This window comes from Phyllopteryx taeniolatus, chromosome 6, assembly GCF_024500385.1.
Source record: "Phyllopteryx taeniolatus isolate TA_2022b chromosome 6, UOR_Ptae_1.2, whole genome shotgun sequence".
Classification (NCBI taxonomy): Eukaryota; Metazoa; Chordata; class Actinopteri; order Syngnathiformes; family Syngnathidae; genus Phyllopteryx; species Phyllopteryx taeniolatus.
In genome coordinates this window covers 11412559-11431556 of record NC_084507.1, presented here as the reverse complement: position 1 = coordinate 11431556, position 18998 = coordinate 11412559, and the positions used below count along the sequence as shown (strand labels likewise).

General features: G+C 41.1%; 2 protein-coding genes across 3 annotated transcripts in view; both read right to left on the bottom strand.

The window, feature by feature from the left end:
* map7d1a (MAP7 domain containing 1a) overlaps positions 1-8602 on the bottom strand; it is a 91227-nt gene extending 82625 nt beyond the window's left edge. Inside the window, exon 1 of the mRNA XM_061776691.1 lies at positions 8466-8602. The gene's annotated coding sequence lies outside the window, so the exon portion shown is untranslated. The remainder of the gene's footprint in view (positions 1-8465) is intronic.
* si:ch211-1i11.3 (mitogen-activated protein kinase kinase kinase 5) overlaps positions 5888-18998 on the bottom strand; it is a 36468-nt gene continuing 23357 nt past the window's right edge. For both annotated transcript variants that reach the window (XM_061776682.1, XM_061776683.1), the window contains exons 21-28: positions 13563-13728; positions 12623-12805; positions 12444-12549; positions 11530-11758; positions 11340-11446; positions 10420-10517; positions 10253-10329; positions 5888-8607 (exon numbers count right to left, since the gene is read on the bottom strand). In XM_061776682.1, coding sequence (XP_061632666.1) covers positions 8508-8607; positions 10253-10329; positions 10420-10517; positions 11340-11446; positions 11530-11758; positions 12444-12549; positions 12623-12805; positions 13563-13728 — 1066 coding nt within the window. In that variant the 3' untranslated portion in view covers positions 5888-8507. The remainder of the gene's footprint in view (positions 8608-10252; positions 10330-10419; positions 10518-11339; positions 11447-11529; positions 11759-12443; positions 12550-12622; positions 12806-13562; positions 13729-18998) is intronic.

The following is an 18998-nucleotide window of genomic DNA, read 5'->3' as shown; positions in this document are numbered from 1 at the left end:
GTGATTTCATGCATCAATGCCCATTGACATTCTGCTACTTCTGGTGTACTCGTACTGCTTTCGGTCTGAAAAAAAAGTGGCATCAAACAGCCCTACCTGTGAGTATTGTTATAGTGTCTGCTTACATCTTTTGCTTCACCGTTTGTGTTCAACTATCCATTGCTTGAATGGTTAGAACTACTGCAACATCAATGCTCGTTTCTTAAGCCCGTTTATTGTGTTTTGCATTGTGTGCTAGCATTAAGATAGCCTACTTTCCCAAGTTATGTGTTGCTCTATGTTGTTTTAAGTTTAAACTTCAAATGCAAATGACAATAAACAGCTTGACGTGAGCTCTTGGCCTCTTTTTTGGAATAATTGTTTGCTATTTGCTGCTTGTTGTGTTCACTGCCACCATTTAGGGCTCATTACTCCAACTTTTGCTTGCAACTCAAGACAAACAATTAGCTGAGCAACGGCTCATATATTGAAAAATTCCTAAGTCAGGTCACTCGTTAGTTGAGGTAGCACTGTATCTGTGTACCTAAATCCCATGTGGTGTTGTCTTCCAAGAGGAATGTCATCCCACAGCCAACTATGACATCATGGCCTAGAAACATGTGTCCCATCGCTACTCACATTCAGAGACCCCCCCACCCACCACACACACACACCCTGCTTCCTCTCAACTCCCATCCGTACAACTCCCCCTCCCCTTCTGCTCCAGCGCACTCTGTTGTTGATGCGAGCATGAATCGCTCCATTCCAATCCATTACCAATCCCAAACGACTTCAATAATAGAAGACCCCATCCAACCCCCGAAAAACCCTCCTCCTCCCCCCAGCGCCCCCACTTGCTTTCATTTCCATGACGACCCACAATGGAAAGACTGGATGGGCAGCAAGCGAGCGATGGGGAACAGCAGAGGCAGGAAATAAAATGTGAATAAGAAGCAAGTAGGAGCGGCTAATAAAGTTGCAAAATAAACGATTTGAAATGAACTCAACAAGTGTGTTTTGCTTTTTGATGGAATGTAAAGCACCCTACCAAGCCTTACTAGGTCGCTTTTCCACCTAAACTGCGCTTGCCGAATGCAGGATGACAAAAAATGGGTTTGTCGCACCCTGTCAAGGATGCACGCCACCTAAAATGCATGCTAACAAGGATTCATTCTATCTAGAATGCACGCTACCTAGGTTGCCCCCTATTTAGAGTGCACATGACCAAGGATGGTACATTTACTATCTTGGAATTTAGGAAAATGTTAAATTTACCAGGCAGATGCTAAGGCAAATAGGATATTGGCTAATGACTTGCATGGACACGAACAGCTTCCTCTTCTCTCCATCTCCAAATGGCATAAAAGCAGTTTTACTTGATTTGAGTTTAATTATACACAGTGGCTAAAATAAGTATTTAACATGTCACCATTTACCTCACTAAATATACTTCCAAAGGTGCTACTGACCTGACAATTCACGAGATGTTGGGAACAACCCAAGTAATCCATACATACAAAGAAAGAAGAACGAATAAGATCAGAAATTAAGTTGTGTGTAAAAATGGAAAATGGGAAAATGTACTGAACACATGAAGAAAGGGAGGTGCAAAAAGGCATGGAAATCCAAGACAACACCTAAAATCTATCAATAATCAAACAGCAATCCAGCCCCTTGTCAGTGCAAATAATTCTCAGCTGGTTCAGTCCTAACTGATGGCCTACAAAAAAGTCTCATTGCCAAGGTGCGAGTCAAGACACATCTCATGATGGGTAAGAGCAGAGAGCTGTCTCAAGACTATCGTAAACTAATTGTTGCAAAGCATACCGATGGCATTGTTTACAGGCGCATATCTAAGCTTCTGAACATTCTCGTGAGCACGATTGGGGCCATAATACGTTAAGTGGAAAGCCAATCATGCCACCATAAATTTGCCTCAATCAGGTGCTCCTCGCAAGATTTCTGACAGAGGACTGCAAAGAATAATCAGAAGAGTTGTCCAAGAGCCAAGGACCACCTGTGGAGAGCTTCAAAAAGACCTGCAATTAGCAGGTACTGTTGTAATAAGGCACGGTGGACGACTTGGTTAGCACATTTGGATAAGCCTGTTAAATACGGGGAGACTATAGTCTGGTAAAACACCATACCAACAGTGAAGTTCGGAGGTGGGAACATGATGATGTGGGGCTGCTTTTCAGCAAATGGCACTGTTAAACTTCACATTATTGAAGGAAGGATGAATGGGTAAATGTACCCAGACATTCTTGACAAAAATCTGCTGCCATCTACGAGGATGATGAAAATGAAACAACGCTGGACATTTCAGCAGGATAATGATCCAAAACATACTACCAAGGAAACTCTCAAGTGGTTTCAAAGAACAAAAATAAAGCTGCTAGAATGGCCCAGCCAATCACCTGACTTGAATCCAATCGAAAATCTATGGAAAAAACTGAAACTCAAGGTCCATAAAAGAAGGCCACGGAACCTTTAAGATTTGTAGACTGCTTGTGTGGAGGAATGGGCCAAAATCACACCAGAGAAATGCTTGCGACTAGTTTCTACATACAGGAGGCGTCTTGAAGCTGCCATTGTAAACAAAGGCTTTTGCACAAAGTATTAAATAAATACCAGTTGGCGTGTTCAATACTTTTTCCCTGTGTCATTTCACATTATTATACACAACTTAATTTCTGAGTTTATTTGTTCTACTTTCTTTGGATTGTACGGATTACTTGGGTTGTTCCCAACATCTTGTGAAATTTTCAGGTCAATAGCACCTTTGAAAATATATTTAATGAGAAAAATGGTGACGGGTTAAATACTTATTTCAGCTGCTGTACATTAGTTAACTTCTCTTTATAATTGAAGAACAGTCAAGTGTTAAAATGTTACGTAAAACACTTAATAATGGTTTAAACGGATGACGGCTTGAATTTTGAACAGATTAATTCCCTTTACATTATTTACGATGGGAAATTTTGGATTAACAAAGTCATTCCAGAGCAGTTATACATAATATAATAATTATGAATCCATCCATCCATCCATCCATTTTCTGTACCGCTTATCCTCATTATCATCGCGGGCGTGCTGGAGCCTATCCCAGCTATCGTCGGGCGAGAGGCGGGGTACACCCTGAACTGGTCGCCAGCCAATCGCAGGGCACATAGAAACAAACACACTCACATCCACACCTACGGGCAATTTACAGTCTACAATCAACCTACCACGCATGTTTTTGGGATGTGGGAGAAAACCGCAGTGCCCGGAGAAAACACACGCAGGCACAGCAGAACATGCAAAATCCACACAGATTTCAACCTTGGTCCTCAGAACTGTGAGGCAGATGTGCTAACCAGTCGTCCACCGTGCCGCCAATTATGAATCCAAATATCATAAACAAAAGATAAATCTCTCTAGGTCAATAATAAACACACACGCAAGGACACACGCACACACTTACACACACACAGATTAGTGGTTTTAATTCAAGTCAGTAGGATTAAATGTAAATGTGTCACAGTGATGATGAGGAATGGTTGTTAAATGCATTGTAGTTGACGACTGGTCATGTGACACACTTCAGGCTAACCTTATTATGAAATGATGTATGGTAAATGACATGATGGATAACAAGACATTTTTTGTATAACATGTAAGACATTTTTATAATACATGATGTAGAGTACTTCTTTTATTGACATGTACAGTAAGACATTTTTAATAACATGATGTAGCATGTAGGTATGGTGCATCCTAGGTAGGGTGCATGCTAAATAGGGTGCATCATTGTTTATGCTGCATGATGGCTATGATGTATATTAAGACATTTTTTAAAGACATGATGTATAAGGCATAATATTTACACAAAAATGTATAGAAAGACTTTAAAATGACACTATGTATAATAGGACATATACAATGGCATGATATATTATAGAAAGACATTCTGGAAAACATACCATAATACTGTAGGTAGGGCGCATCCAAGGAAGGGTGCAACTTTGATTGTCGTGCACGATGTATGTGATGTACAGTCGACCCCGGTACAGTCAGGAATTTTTTTTTTCGGAACCAAATCTACTGAATCTGCAGAAATCCCCGTCTACTCGCGATTTTCTATGACATTTAATCGGTATGGAAAATGGATGGATGGATTTTTTTTTTCGTAGCAAAATACTGCTAACAGTTTGTATGTACTTTGGGAGAACAGTTCTGAAGTTGCCTAATGTCCCGTTGCGTTGGGTGTAGTCTTGCGTTTGTACGAGGTCATGTAGCCAGGGCTATCACAGTAGGATGTAAAGCCGGCTGGAACACAGCACTTAACTAAGCTACACACATAAATGTTTTCCCACTCTTTAGAAGATGTTTTTACGCAACACATAAAGTTTTGGTCGTTATGTGTGTGGTGTCCTCCCCAAATATTGAACACGTTCATTATTTAAGATTGTCATCCCCGACATGTTTAGGACCCTAAAATCTGGACGAATCCACTCTTAACACACATCAGACCTAAGGACAATTTTATAGGATAATCTTAAAAGATTTAAGATCATTTGACGTGCTTGGTCGGAAAGGGACAAAATCGGCAAAAAAAACAGGCCGATTGTCTTGATGTGAGTACTGGGCCTAATTTGCTGAATACAAAAATGTCAGCACTTTATCTTAAGCCTCCGTGCCGCAGTATTTGGCCATCATCTGAGTACAATATCTGCCCATTAACTGCTGTTAACGCAGCAGTCTAATCCATTTTGTCGAGATACCACGCTGACAACAGACTAGTTAGTGGCTAACTGGATGCCGGTATAGAGGCTAAGGAGGAAGTTCGTTTCTGCATACTCTTATTTTTGTAACACACACCAGAACTACGGAGGTGGAGAGTGGGAGGAGGCAAATTGACTACACGTAGCAAAGCAGACACCGGTGAGAGATGTGAGATTTGCCCAAAGATATTTCCTTACAGTATTGTATTTTTAAGAGTACAGCAATGTTTAAACATGTTTGCAAGTCTGTGAAATGTTATTAAAGTGTTTTAGGATCATAATTTGTGTTATTGTGTTTGTGGTCTAAACTATTAATATAGGCAATTATAACTTAATCCCTGATCACAAATTCTATCACCGTTAGGGTGCATCAATTATATGCGGAAATTCGCTAATCGTGGCCTGGCTCGTTCCCTAGCCCCCGCAAATAGAGTGTCCACTGTATAATAGGACTTTTTAGATGACATGATGTATAGTAAGACATAATTTAGGGTTGGATAATTACACATACCGCTACTCTTCAACAAGTGTCTTAAAAGCGTTAAGAACCTGATAAAGTTCTTCAGTGCAAGAGACATGCCAACATGTTGTTATAGTGTCAGCTTGTGTGTGCTTGTGTGTGTGTGAGTCACGTGAAGATTCCAACCTGGAGACATGTGTTGTCATCACTAAGGAGTGACAGCGGGCACAAAGAATGACCTCACGTTGCACACATATACAATACAAAGATGACATATAAACCAGGGATGAAGCACTTTTTGTTTTTGTGTGTGGAACATTTGTGTCTACTTCATAAGAAACCTTATAGTGTAGTATAATATATGAGTACAGTTTTGGTTGTGTGGTGCAGGTTCAAAACAATGCGATGACTGCGATGTGAGCTGATGTTGATGTGGGTGATGTTGCTAATCCCAGATAATGGGGGGCCTCCTAGTGTGGTGTCCCCAATCCCCACAAAAAAAATCGCTGATGAACCCCCCCCCCCCACCATCCCCCTCCCCGCCCCGCCCACACACACACACACAAAAGCAGCCATAAAGACCGAATACGATCAGCATTTTACAGGAAACACTTTAGGCAACTGTTGGATTTATCTTACCCAACATTATAAAAAATAGACACAAAAGGAATGAAGACGATGGTTTCTTTTTCTCATGAGGAGGGCGGATGGGAGATTGTTCAGATTACAGCCTCTCAACACGCTCTAAACAATCTCTCCCGTCGCTCCTGCATTTATTTGAAAATAGGGAGGTTTCTAAGCTACAAGACACAACACACTAAGGGGAGGGTTTCAAGGTGAAAACATGGGACCAACACCTGCCACGTCCCGGCCACGTCCTTCTCTCTGATGATTCCACTTTCAGATTTTTTTTTTTTTCTGAACAGCAAAAGAAAAGTTGATCTGGATTGGTTTGTTGTGCCAATATCAACCATCCATCCATGCATCCATTTTCTGAGCCGCTTCTCCTCACTAGGGTCGCAGGCGTGCTGGAGCCTATCCCAGCTGTCATCGGGCAGGAGGCGGGGTAGACCCTGAACTGGTTGCCAGCCAATCGCAGGGCACATAGGAACAAACAACCATTCGCACTCACAGTCATGCCTACGGGCAATTTAGAGTCTCCAATTCATGCATGTTTTTGGGATGTGGGAGGAAACCGGAGTGCCCGGAGAAAACCCACGCAGGCACGGGGAGAACATGCAAACTCCACACAGGCGGGGCCGGGGATTGAACCCGGGTCCTCAGAACTGTGAGGCTGACGCTCTAGCCAGTCGGCCACCGTGCCGCCTAATATCAACCAATGAATTACAAAAAGAAACAGGAAAAAAAAAAAAAAAAAAAAAAAAAAATTGAATTTCCCCGCATTATTATGGAAGAAGCCTCTTCTTCAATGAGGAGCTTAGTCCTCCTCCCCTTTCCTCTCCTTAGTTAAAGGTAATGAGCAAAAAATGTTACGTATCATATTTGTTTAGTGTTTTATTTCTTCAAAATAGTGTGTCTTCACTTATTTCTGTATTGCACTATATTTATTTTTAACCACACACTGATAAGTATAAGTATAGTAATTATAATTAAATTTTGGGCCTGAAACGGATTAGACGATGTCTAGCAAGACAATTTTTAATGTCAAAATGATGCCCCCTACCTAGGTTACACCCTATTTGGGATGCACCCTATCTTAGATTCACCTTCCCAAGCATGGATCCTACCTCCTCTTACTGTATATCATGACATTTAAAAAATGCCTTGATATACAAGTCATTCTAAAAAGGCTTAAATTACATATTTAAAAAAAATAAGGTTTAAGAAAATGTATTTTTTAGATGTTTTAAAAACAACAACAAAAAAAGATCTGTCATAAAAAAAAAACTAAAAGGTATTTTTGTGCCCTACTAAGATGCACCCTACCTAGAATGCACAACAAAATATCTTACTATACTTAATGTCTTTTAAAAACTGGTCTTTTGTCATTGTTGCACCCTGTCAAGGATGTATCCTTACCAGAAAGCTTTTCCACCCAAAGTCCTATAACCTAGAATGCACCCTAAAAAGGATGCATGTAAGAAAGGATGGACCGTCACTAGGATGCACGCTAGCAAGATTGCACCGTACATAGCACGTAGCCTTTAAATGATCCATCCTTCCTAGGACGTACCATACTAAGGATGCACCCTACATTCAATTCAATTGTATTTATACAGCGCCAAATTAGGGGTGGGCAATATATATCGCCTTTGATGTAATCGTGAACGTTGCTTTAACGATGTGCAATTTTTATTCATAGTTACTGTCAAAAAAGAAAACAACCAAACGGGTGCATGGACGGCATAGAAGGAGGACAGAAAGGAGGAAGTGCATGAAAGTCCTCATTCGCCGAATCAGCGAACATGATTCTGTCATGTGACTCAGTGGCAAGCAAAATAAACGCTCGCTTTCAAACCAGTGGGCCAAGCAACCTTTTCAGGAGTTCAGCAGCTCAACAAGTGGGTGAATTGAAACAATGAAACTCAATGGAAGGCATGTAGCAAGGCATGTGGCCGCGGCCAGTTTAAAAGCGAAACGAAGAGAAAGGACTGTGCTGTTTCGATCCTATATTCATTCGATGATTCATTCATTTTGGATAACATTTACAAAGAAACCTGCACTGTCAAAGTCATCCCTAGCTAGCATTAGCTATTGTTGCAGCTGTTTGTAAGTAAATACTGTATTTTACTATCCCGTCACCGATCACCCACTGCTTTACTTATTTGTCCTCTGTACTACGCCAAATCACAACATAGGTTGTCTCAGGGCACTTTACACACGGAGCAGGTTTAAGCCCACACTCCTCACTCATTAAAAGACAAACTGGACCCCACGTGAGCAAGCACGAGCCGACAGAGGCAAGGAAAAACTTCCTCTTGGGAAGAAACCTCAAGCAGGTCTTTGGTCATTGTTACATCCTACCAGGAAGCATTTCCACCTAAAGTCCCGACATAGGATGCATCCTTAATAAGATGTTTTTTTTTTTCTTTTTTTCAAAAAAGGTTTTCTATCATTGTGTGACACCGTAAGCAGCATGCTACTTGTTTATTTGTTTCCACCAAATGCAGTAAGAATTTGGAGCAACTCTTGTTAGAAAAGAGTTGAATAGTGAGGTATAAGGTATGTAATATAAAAAAACCTGAGACATATTACATATTTACATTGAAATGTAGAAAAGTAAATGACAGTGGTAGCACCTGAAACAGGTCCAGCCTGTCCACTAAAGCGCCGGTCAGGTGTCAAAGTGGAGCGGCGTGGCTGTCCTGGTCCAACGTGCTGCTGCGCTCAGACTTCCTGTAAGCAATAATGGCCGCCCACATGCGACACAGCACGCCTCCTCTGAAACACAAAACATCATGGAGATAAAAAGTCATAACATTCAGAAAAAACAAAAATGCAGTTTTCCAAGAAAAAAGTGGTAATATTATGACAGTGAAGTAATGATTTAATTAGAATAAAGCTGTAATATTATTAGATAAGTCTTTCCCCAATATTCCGAGAAGCAAGTCATAATTTTGGGAGAGTAAAGCTGCAATACAAGAGGTTAAAAATCTTTATATTCTGAAAAATTACATAAAATATCCATCCATCCAGCCATCCATTCAAATATAAAATATTGTTATTACGAGAAATAAGTCACACTATTCTGAGAAGAAAAACATGAAATACTACTACTATGACTTCTACTACTACTACTACTAATAATAATAATAATAATAATAATAATACAGTTATGAGAAGAAAGCTGTAATATGAGATATAAGTCTTCATATTTGGGGAAACAATTTTATTTTACAAAAATAAAAAATATTATAAGAATGCAGTCATGAGTCTATGAGAGTACAATTTTTTCCAATCATGTAGTCTAAATTTTACAAATAATGTTACATTATGAAAAACTATTTTTAAATAATAATTTTACAAATATATTTCAAGCAAAAGTTGTATTATTCTGAGGAAAAGTACACATTTTATGAGAAAAAACATTATTAGAAAAAAGTCTTAATATTCTGTAAAGATAATGTAAATTTACAAAACGTTTTCAAATTCTGAGAATAAAGCTGTAATTGTATGACAGTAAAGTTGTCAGTTTTCAAGAATAAACTTGTAATATTATGTAAACATTTTATGTAAAAACCCAGGAAAAATATGTAAAAAATTAATGTTACAAGATTAACATCGTAATAATTTGTAATACTCTGAATTTTTACTAGTCTGACAAAAAATAATGCAATTAAAAAAGTCAATGTTATGAAAAAAAGTTGGTAATATTCAGAGATTTAAGTGGTAATATTCTGAGTCCTTATATTACATGAATATAGTTGCAATTTTTATGTGAATAAACAATGTTATGAGTATAAAATCTGAATTTTATGAGAGTAAAGTTGGAATACAATGAAAAAAAAATCATAATATTCAGAGATTGGTATTTCACAAAAAATGAAGTCTTTATATTACAAGAATAAACTTGACTTATTTTGATGAGAATTAAGTTGTAATATTATGCGAAAAACCTAAAATCCTGAGAAGAATAATGTGAAAATAGGGTCTGACTATTACAAGGAAAAATTTGGGGTGAAGTTGTCATACTATGAAAAAAAGTAAATATTCAGAGATTACATTCATAATATTTAGAGAAATAAAATAATTTCACAAAATCAATTATTTATATTACAAGAAATAAGATCAGAATTTTATGACCAATTTATAATACTATGAGAAAAAAAGTTGTAATTATGTTATAGACTAAAATCATAATGTGTGAAAATTAAGTTTTACAATAATAGTCTCAATATCTTTAAATAGTCTTAATTTCTAAAAGAGCAAATGTAAAAAAAAGAAATGTGATTTTATGAGAATTATATTGTAATATGAGAAACAAATGAATATTGGTGGAATGAAATAAAAATAGGGACGAACCACTGACATGTGTTGCCTTGACGATCTTGCATTGTATATTGTATCAAAATGAATTTGAGCTCACCTTATTCCACAGTACATCAAGTCGTCCCTGCAGGCCATGTGCAGGAGACAGTCCAACGTGAATTCATGAGCAACCAACTGCGCAAAAACAAAATGACGTACACCAGGAATGAACAGGAAGTAGACAATGGAGGAATCAAACAGGGATCACGCTGCGAGTCAAGTCACCTTCTCTACAGTGTGCTGGTCAACTGGAATGGTCTCCAGCCAGCTCACCATGTCCTTCACATCCAGATCACAGCTCTTCTGTGCAGTCCACCCATCGTCTACATACGTGAAAAATTAGCAAAATAAATCATGTAATTAACATGGGTGTCAAACGTATAGCCCGTGGGGCATAACTGCCCCGTGGGGATGATTTTTGCAAAGTGTAACATTTAAAGAATGCATTAACTGCAGTTTTCTTCAATTAAGGCAATTGTTGATGTTATTTTTGTCCACTGGAGGTCAAATTGACATAGTATTTCTGTGAGAATGAATGCCTACTGTGTAAATACTTTAAAACATTCAATATTGAAAAAAGTCAGTCAACCCTGGAACACTTCTGTGCTTTGTTCATGTCACAACAACTGTATTTTTATGTATACATTTACAAGGTAGGTGGATAACTGCACACTCTTTCTGAATAATTCCCACTAGGATTTTTCGATACCACTTTCTTTCAGATCGATATAGGGCTGCATGATATTGGGAAAAATTACATTGCGATTTTTTTCTACTCCTGTGATATATATTGCAATGTGAAAAAATGCAAGATGACATACTCGTGACATGTGAAAACCAGCACATATTTCTCTTTTCCCCTTCTATTTATTTTTTGGACAGTTTATAATATAATAAAAATAATAAAATAATAAACTACAATAAATAAAATAATATAAACTATGCTCCATAGAGCACAGAAGTGTACTGAGTCATTTGTGTGAAGTCTACCACTCTTTAAATGCACTGTAGTATTAGGCAGGTAAGAGTCCAGCTAGACATGAAGTTAAAATCCTTTCTTTTCATGCCCAGTTATATTGTACAGTCATTAGCACATTCCTAACACTATTCATTTGTTTTGTCAACATGAATTCAAACAAACGTACCTGGAGTGTGTCTCCTGAGAGCATTGATGTCTTCCTGTTTCTTCTCCACTGACATCTTCAGTAGGTCCTGGTACTCTCTCTCCTTGTCATTCAGCAGCCTCAGCAGCCTCAAACACAAAAGTACACAAAACATGAAATTCAAATTCATGTGACAACATAAAAAAAAAAATTGTGATCCATTGTGGTTCACCTTCTGGTCTCTAGTCTGAGGTCCCTCAGTTCGTCACTGAGCGGGCAGTTGTTGTTCAGGATGGCGTCCGTTGGGCTGGCCGGCACAAACAACTTGTCGACTGACTCGGACCGTTGGTATTCTGCTGCCACCCTCTCCTCCTCCCGCTGGACGCCGTTCACATCAGCCGTCGACTCGTCAGGACTGGTGTCCTCCGTCTCGAACGACGACTGCAGCTGGAGCTTCAATTCTGGGAGGGGACCAGCAAATTAGCCCAACCAATCCAAATCCGTTCTTCACGACAATCTGTTCAAACTGTCCTTCAACGATGACAGACAACTCACAAAAAAAAGACAAAGAGCTGATTCCATTTACTTTATATTAACAAACTAAGAAAGATCTGCTAAAACTTTCATTCATATGTACAGTGCTGTGAAAAAGTATTGGCCCCTTTCTCAAATTCTTAGATTTTTGCATAGTTTCCGCACTTTAATGTTTAAAATAATCAAACCAATGTAAATATCAGACAAAGATAACCCAAGTGAACTTAAAATGCTGTTTTTAAATGGTGATTTCATTTATTAAGGAAACAAATTTCAGTTACCTGCCCCTGTGTGAAAAAGTAATTACCCACCTTCTTAAATCATGAATTAAATGTGGCTAATCACATTTTTTTTAAATTAATTTTCACCTCCAGACCTGTTCAATCAAATAAATCACTGAAATAGAACCTGTTTGACAAAATGAAGTCAGCCAAAAGATCTCAAAAAGCTCCAAAAAAATACCAAGAGCCAAAGAACTTTAAGAACAGAAGAGAAATAAAGTAATTGACAAGTATCAGTCTGGAGTGGAAAAAAAGGGTTATATATTGTTTATCAAACAATTCTCGACAAGTGTGTATAATAAATATGAAATTTGAAGCAGATGATTGTAACCTGGAAGAAGCACAGTGATGGCTTCCTGCACTGCCTGTCTCAGCAGGTTGTCAAGTGCGAACATCCAATGAGGCTTCACCTGCTGCTGCCTCAACACCTTCTTCACCTGCACAAAGTATAAGAAGATCATCAGATGTTCAACACTCGAAAAGCTTTCCCACTGCATCCAGTCAACCTACTGCGTCCTGGAAGCTAAACAGCACCGCCTGCAGGCCGTTGAGAGGTATGGCGGCGGAAAGCAGCGCGGATCGAAGGTGCCGCAGGCTGCTGGTCAGCCGCTTCTTGTCTGGTGAACAGATGTTTGCCCGCAGGCAGCAAACCAGCTCGGTGATGTGCTCCGAAGTGACCGATGACCTCTCAAACTGTTGGAGGAGAACCAGAGAACCAGTTCAGAACCAATTTTGATTGATGCAGACCCTCTCCATTCACTTTGTATCAAAGATAGTGAAGGCAAGAGTTGAAAGAGATTACTTTGTTTTAATGAACCAAGCAATGACAGCTACTGTATTTAACACATCAGTTGTGGCAAGCAATTTGGGTTAGATGGCCTTGTTAATCAAAAGGCTTTTTCAACAGTTAAAAACAACGAAAAAGAACCTATCTAATCTACCTTGGCTAACTTCAACACTCCCAATCAAAAGCCTTCTTGTTTGACACGAAAAAGTAAAGGTAAATGCTCAAAATTCACTAGTAGCTTGCTGAAAAGGAGCATGGGCGTGTATCAATCTGAAAACTCGGCTGATACTGTTCAAACAGGATTATTGGTTTTATACTGCAACTACAGCATTCCATGAATGTTTGAAGATTTTAAATTGTGGCTAGTAGAGTGCTAAAAATGCTCCCATTTCCACTTTGAAATCTCCAATCTCAGCAACCTTGTTAATATGGTTCTTGTTTCTGAAATATAGCAATCATCGGTAAAACTTGAGACCTACAAGAGAAAATGTAACGTATCAGTCTGTCTTTAAAGAACTCAACTATTTCGCGGGATATAAGAAAAATTTATCCGCCTTGTGCCGGATATCCTACAAAATTAAAAGGCTTCTACTTGTAGATTTGACATGGAGAACTTACTACTTTGTGGAGAATACGTTCTCTTGAGGAAGTGCATTGGTGTACCTGCGGCAAGGCTTCCTGTATGTTCACCACCACGTTGGCGATGTAATCAGTGAGCACCCGGTGCAGCGTGGCCCTCCTCTCACTGTCCTTCCTCAGCAAGAACATGCCCATGTTCTCGTCTGTAGACGCTGGGCTGCTCATGTCCAGTGCCGAGTCCTCCGGCACTCTGGACAGACAGCAGACAGATCATTGACGTAAATGAACAAAGCCAATTTAGATCCATTGCTATTAAAGGCATAAAAAAATCGTAAAGTATGTGAATTAAACTGAAATGCTATATCAACAATTGATAGATGAAATAAAAAAAAAAATTGGTTTACTCCCACATTTCAAAAACATGCATCCATCCATCCATTTTCTGAGCCGCTTCTCCTCACGAGGGTCGCGGGCGTGCTGGAGCCTATCCCAGCTGTCATCGGGCAGGAGGCGGGGTACACCCTCAACTGGTTGCCAGCCAATCGCAAGGCACATACAAACAAACAACCATTCGCAATCACAGTCACAGTCATGCCTACGGGCAATTTAGAGTCTCCAATTAATGCATGTTTTTGGGATGTGGGAGGAAACCGGAGTGCCCGGAGAAAAGCCACGCAGGCACGGGGAGAACATGCAAACTCCACACAGGTGGGGCCGGGGATTGAACGCGGGTCCTCAGAACTGTGAGGCTGACGCTCTAACCAGTCGTCCACCGTGCCGCCCAAAAACATGCATAGTAGGTTAATTGAAAACTCTAAATTGCCCGTATGTGTGAATGTGAGTGCCCTGCGATTAGCTTGCGACCAGTTCAGGGTGTACCCCTCCTCTCACCCAGAGTCAGCTTGGATAGGCTCCAGCACCCCCACGACCCTCATGAGGATAAGCGGTACGAAAAATGGATGGATGGATGAAATTCTTCCATCTTAACGTGGCATTCAGATGAATGGATGATGGAGAATAAGTGTGTATATATATATATATATATATATATATATATATATACATTTTCTGAGGCGCTTCTCCTCACTATGGTCGCGGGCGTGCTGGAGCCTATCCCAGTTATCTTTGGTCGAGAGGCGGGGTACACCCTGAACTGGTCGCCAGCCAATCACAGGGCACATATAAACAAACAACCATTTCCACTCACATTCACACCTACGGGCAATTTAGAGTCTTCAATCAACCCGCCATGCATTTTTTGGGGATGTGGGAGGAAACCAGAGCACCCGGAAAAAACCCACGCAGGCACGGGGGAGAACATGCAAACTCCACACAGGCGAGGCCCCGGTCCTCAGAACTGTGAGGCAGATGTGCTAACCAGTGTGTGTGTGTGTGTGTGTGTGTGTGTGTGTGTGTGTGTGTGTGTGTGTGTGTGTGTGTGTGTGTGTGTGTGTGTGTGTGTGTGTGTGTGTGTGTGTGTGTGTGTGTGTGTGTGTGTGTGTGTGTGTGTGTGTGTGTGTGTGTGTGTGTGTGTGTGTGTGTGTGTGTGTGTGTGTGTGTGTGTGTGTGTGTGTGTGTGTGTGTGTGTGTGTGTGTGTGTGTGTATATATATATATATATACATACACACACACACACACACACATACAGTGGGGCAAAAAAGTATTTACTCAGCCACCAATTGTGCAGGTTCTCCCACTTAAAAGATGAGAGAGGCCTGTAATTTTCATCATACGTATACCCCACCTATGAGAGACAAAATGAGAAAAAAATTCCAGAAAATCACAATGTCTGATTTTTTAAACAATTTATTAGTAAATTATGGTGGAAAATAAGTATTTGGTCACCAACAAACAAGCAAGATTTCTGGCTCGCACAGACCTGTAACTTCTTCTTTAAGAGGCTCCTCTGTCCTCCACTCGTTACCTGTATTAATGTCACCTGTTTGAACCCGTTATCATTATAAAAGACACCTGTCCACAACCTCAAACAGTCACACTCCAAACAACAGGATGGCCAAGGCCAAAGAGCTGTCAATGGACACCAGAAAACAAAATTCTAGACCTGCACCAGGCTGGGAAGACTGAATCTGCAATAGGTAAGCAGCTTGGTGTGAAGAAATCAACTGTGGGAGCAATTATTAGAAAATGGAAGACATACAAGACCACTGATAATCTCCCTCGATCTGGGGCTCCACGCAAGCTCTCACCTCGTGGGGTCAAAATGAACACAAGAACGGTGAGCAAAAATCCCAGAACCACATGGGGGGACCAAGTGAATGACCTGCAGAGAGTTGGGACCAAAGTAACAAAGGCTACCATCAGTAACACAGTACACTGCCAGGGACTCAAATCCTGCAGTGCCAGACGTCTCCCCCTGCTTAACCCAGTACATGTCCAGGCCCGTCTGAAGTTTGCTTGAGAGCATTTGGATGATCCAGAAGAGGACTGAGAGAATGTCATATGGTCAGATGAAACCAAAATAGAACTTTTTGGTAAAAACTCAACTTGTCATGTTTGGAGGAGAAAGAATGGTGAGTAGCATCCAAAGAACGCCATACCTACAGTGAAGCATGGGGGTGGAAACATCATGCTTTGGGGCTGTTTTTCTGCAAAGGGACCAGGACGACTGATCCATGTAAAGGAAAGAATGAATGGGGCCATGTATCGTGAGATTTTGAGTGAAAACCTGCCATCAGCAATGGCATTGAAGAAGAAACGTGGCTGGGTCTTTTAGCATGACAATGATCGAAACACACCGCCCGGGCAACGAAGGAGTGGCTTCGTAAGAAGCATTTCAAGGTTCTAGAGTGGCCTAGCCAGTCTCCAGATCTCAACCCCATAGAAAAGCTTTGGAGGGAGTTGAAACTCTGTGTTGCCCAGCGACAGCCCCAAAGCATCACTGCTCGAGAGGAGATCTGCATGGAGGAATGGGCCAAAATACCAGCAACAGTGTGTGAAAACCTTGTGAAGACTTACAGAAAACGTTTGACCTCTGTCATTGCCAACAAAGGGTATATAACAAAGTATTGAGATGAACTTTGACCAAATACTCATTTTCCACCATAATTCACAAATACATTCTTTAAAAATCAGACAATGTGATTTTCTGGATTTTTTTTCCCCCCCATTTTGTCTCTCATAGGTGAGGTATACCTATGATGAAAATTACAGGCTTCTCATCTTTTTAAGTGGGAGAAGTGGCACAATTGGTGGCTGACTAAATACTTTTTTGCCCCACTGTGTGTGTGTGTGTGTGTGTGTAATACACACAGTGGGTACGGAAAGTATTCACACCCCCTTAAACTTTTCTTTCACTCTTTGTTATATCGCAGCTATTTGCTAAAATCAAGTTCCTTTTTTCCCCTCATTAATGTACACACAGCACCCCATATTGACAGCAAAAAAACAGAATTGTTGAAATTTTTGCAGATTTATGAAAAAAGAAAAACTGAAATATCACACAGCCATAAGTATTCAGACCCTTTGCTCAGTATTTAGTAGAAGCACCCTTTTGAGTTAATACAGCCATGAGTCTTTTTGGGAATGATGCAACACGTTTTTCACACCTGGATTTGGGGATCCTCTGCCATTCCTCCTTGCAGATCCTCTCCAGTTCTGTCAGGTTGGATGGTGAACGTTGGTGGGCAGCCATTTTCAGGTCTCTACAGAGATGCTCAATTGGGTTTAAGTCAGGGCTCTGGCTGGGCCATTCAAGAACAGTCACGGAGTTGTCCTGAAGCCACTCCTTTGTTATTTTAGCTGTGTGCTTAGGATCATTGTCTTGTTGGAAGGTGAACCTTCGGCCCAGTCTGAGGTCCTGAGCACTCTGGAGAAGGTTTTCGTCCATTATATCCCTGTACTTGGCCGCATTCATCTTTCCTTCGATTGCAACCAGTCGTCCTCTCCCTGCAGCTGAAAAACACCCCCACAGCATGATGCTGCCACCACCATGCTTCACTGTTGGGACTGTATTGGACAGGTGATGAGCAGTGCCTGGTTTTATATACCGCTTAGAGTTAAGGCCAACAAGTTCTATCTTGGTCTCATCAGACCAGGGGATCTTATTTCTCACCATCTTGGAGTCCTTCATGTGTTTTTTTTAGCAAACTACATGAGGGCTTTCATGTGTCTTGCACTGAGGAGAGGCTTCCGTCGGGCCACTCTGCCATAAAGCCCCGACTTGTGGAGGGCTGCAGTGATGGTTGACTTTCTAGAACTTTCTCCCATCTCCTGACTGCATCTCTGGAGCTCAGCCACAGTGATCTTCGGATTCTTCTCTCACCAAGGCTCTTCCCCCCCCGAATGCTCAGTTTGGCCGGACGGCCAGCTCTAGGAAGGGTTCTGGTCGTCCCAAACGTCTTTCATTTAAGGATTATGGAGGCCACTGTGCTCTTAGGAACCGTAAGTGCAGCAGAATTTTTTTGTAACCTTCGACAGATCTGTGCCTTGCCACAATTCTGTGGCATAAGGCGCACTTAAAAGTCTTAAATTTTCTCCAAAATGGACGGGGCGCCTTATAATGCCCCTTATGTGTGCACCGAGTTCCAACATCTATAAATGTTGTTGTGTGATGAGCGCTCCGCTTGACCTTTTTTTTTAATCGCTTGACTGACTGGGAGCATTTCCTGCCAACACCCTGCTTGTACAGAGGAAAAGCGGACGTGCCCGAGGACAGCATGCGGCCGTAAAGGGGGAAGGGTGCGTGAAGGAGGACGCTTAAGCCACGCTCCCAGTAGGTATATAGCGCCGCGGTGTGCATTGTGCAAAAGAACATTGGTTTGGCTAAGGACCCGCCTCGAAAATGGCACCTACGGAGAGACACGCTTACGAAGCACAGTTTAAACTGCAAGCTGTCAGTTACGCGGAGGAACATGGGAATTGAGCAGCGGCGAGAGAATTCAAGATCAACGAATCCATGGTTCGCAAGTGGAGGAAGCAGGAAAACAAGCTTCGCCAAGTCAAGAAGACAAAGCTGAGTTTCCACAGAAAAAAAAGAAAAACAAAACGCGGAAACAAGGCAAGGTGGCCCGAGTTGGAAGACCAACTCGAGCAATGGATTAATGAGCAAAGAACAGCCGGGAGAATCGTCTCAAGTCACCATTCGACTGAGTGCAATAACTCTGCCATGTGCAGCAAGTGAGGAAGCTTGCCATCATTCCGGGAGGGTTGACTAAGGAACTCCAACCGCTGGACATCTGTGTAAACAGGTGGTTCAAAGTGAAGTTGCGAGCGGCGTGGAAGCGATGGATGACAGATGGCGAACACAGTTTTTCTAAGACTCGGAGGCAGCGCCAGGCGAGTTACGCCACAATTTGTGAATGGATTGTGGATGCTTGCACTGTTGTTCGAGGTTTCGTAAAAGCCAGCATCGTTTCTGAGGAGCTGCACGGCAACGAGACTGACGAGACGGAACCTGCCGTGTTTGATTGAGAACCTTTCCAGCTGTTCATTTCGGATACAGAACATGAGGACTTTGATGGATTTGTGGATGAGGATTGATCAAAAAATTACGTGAGTA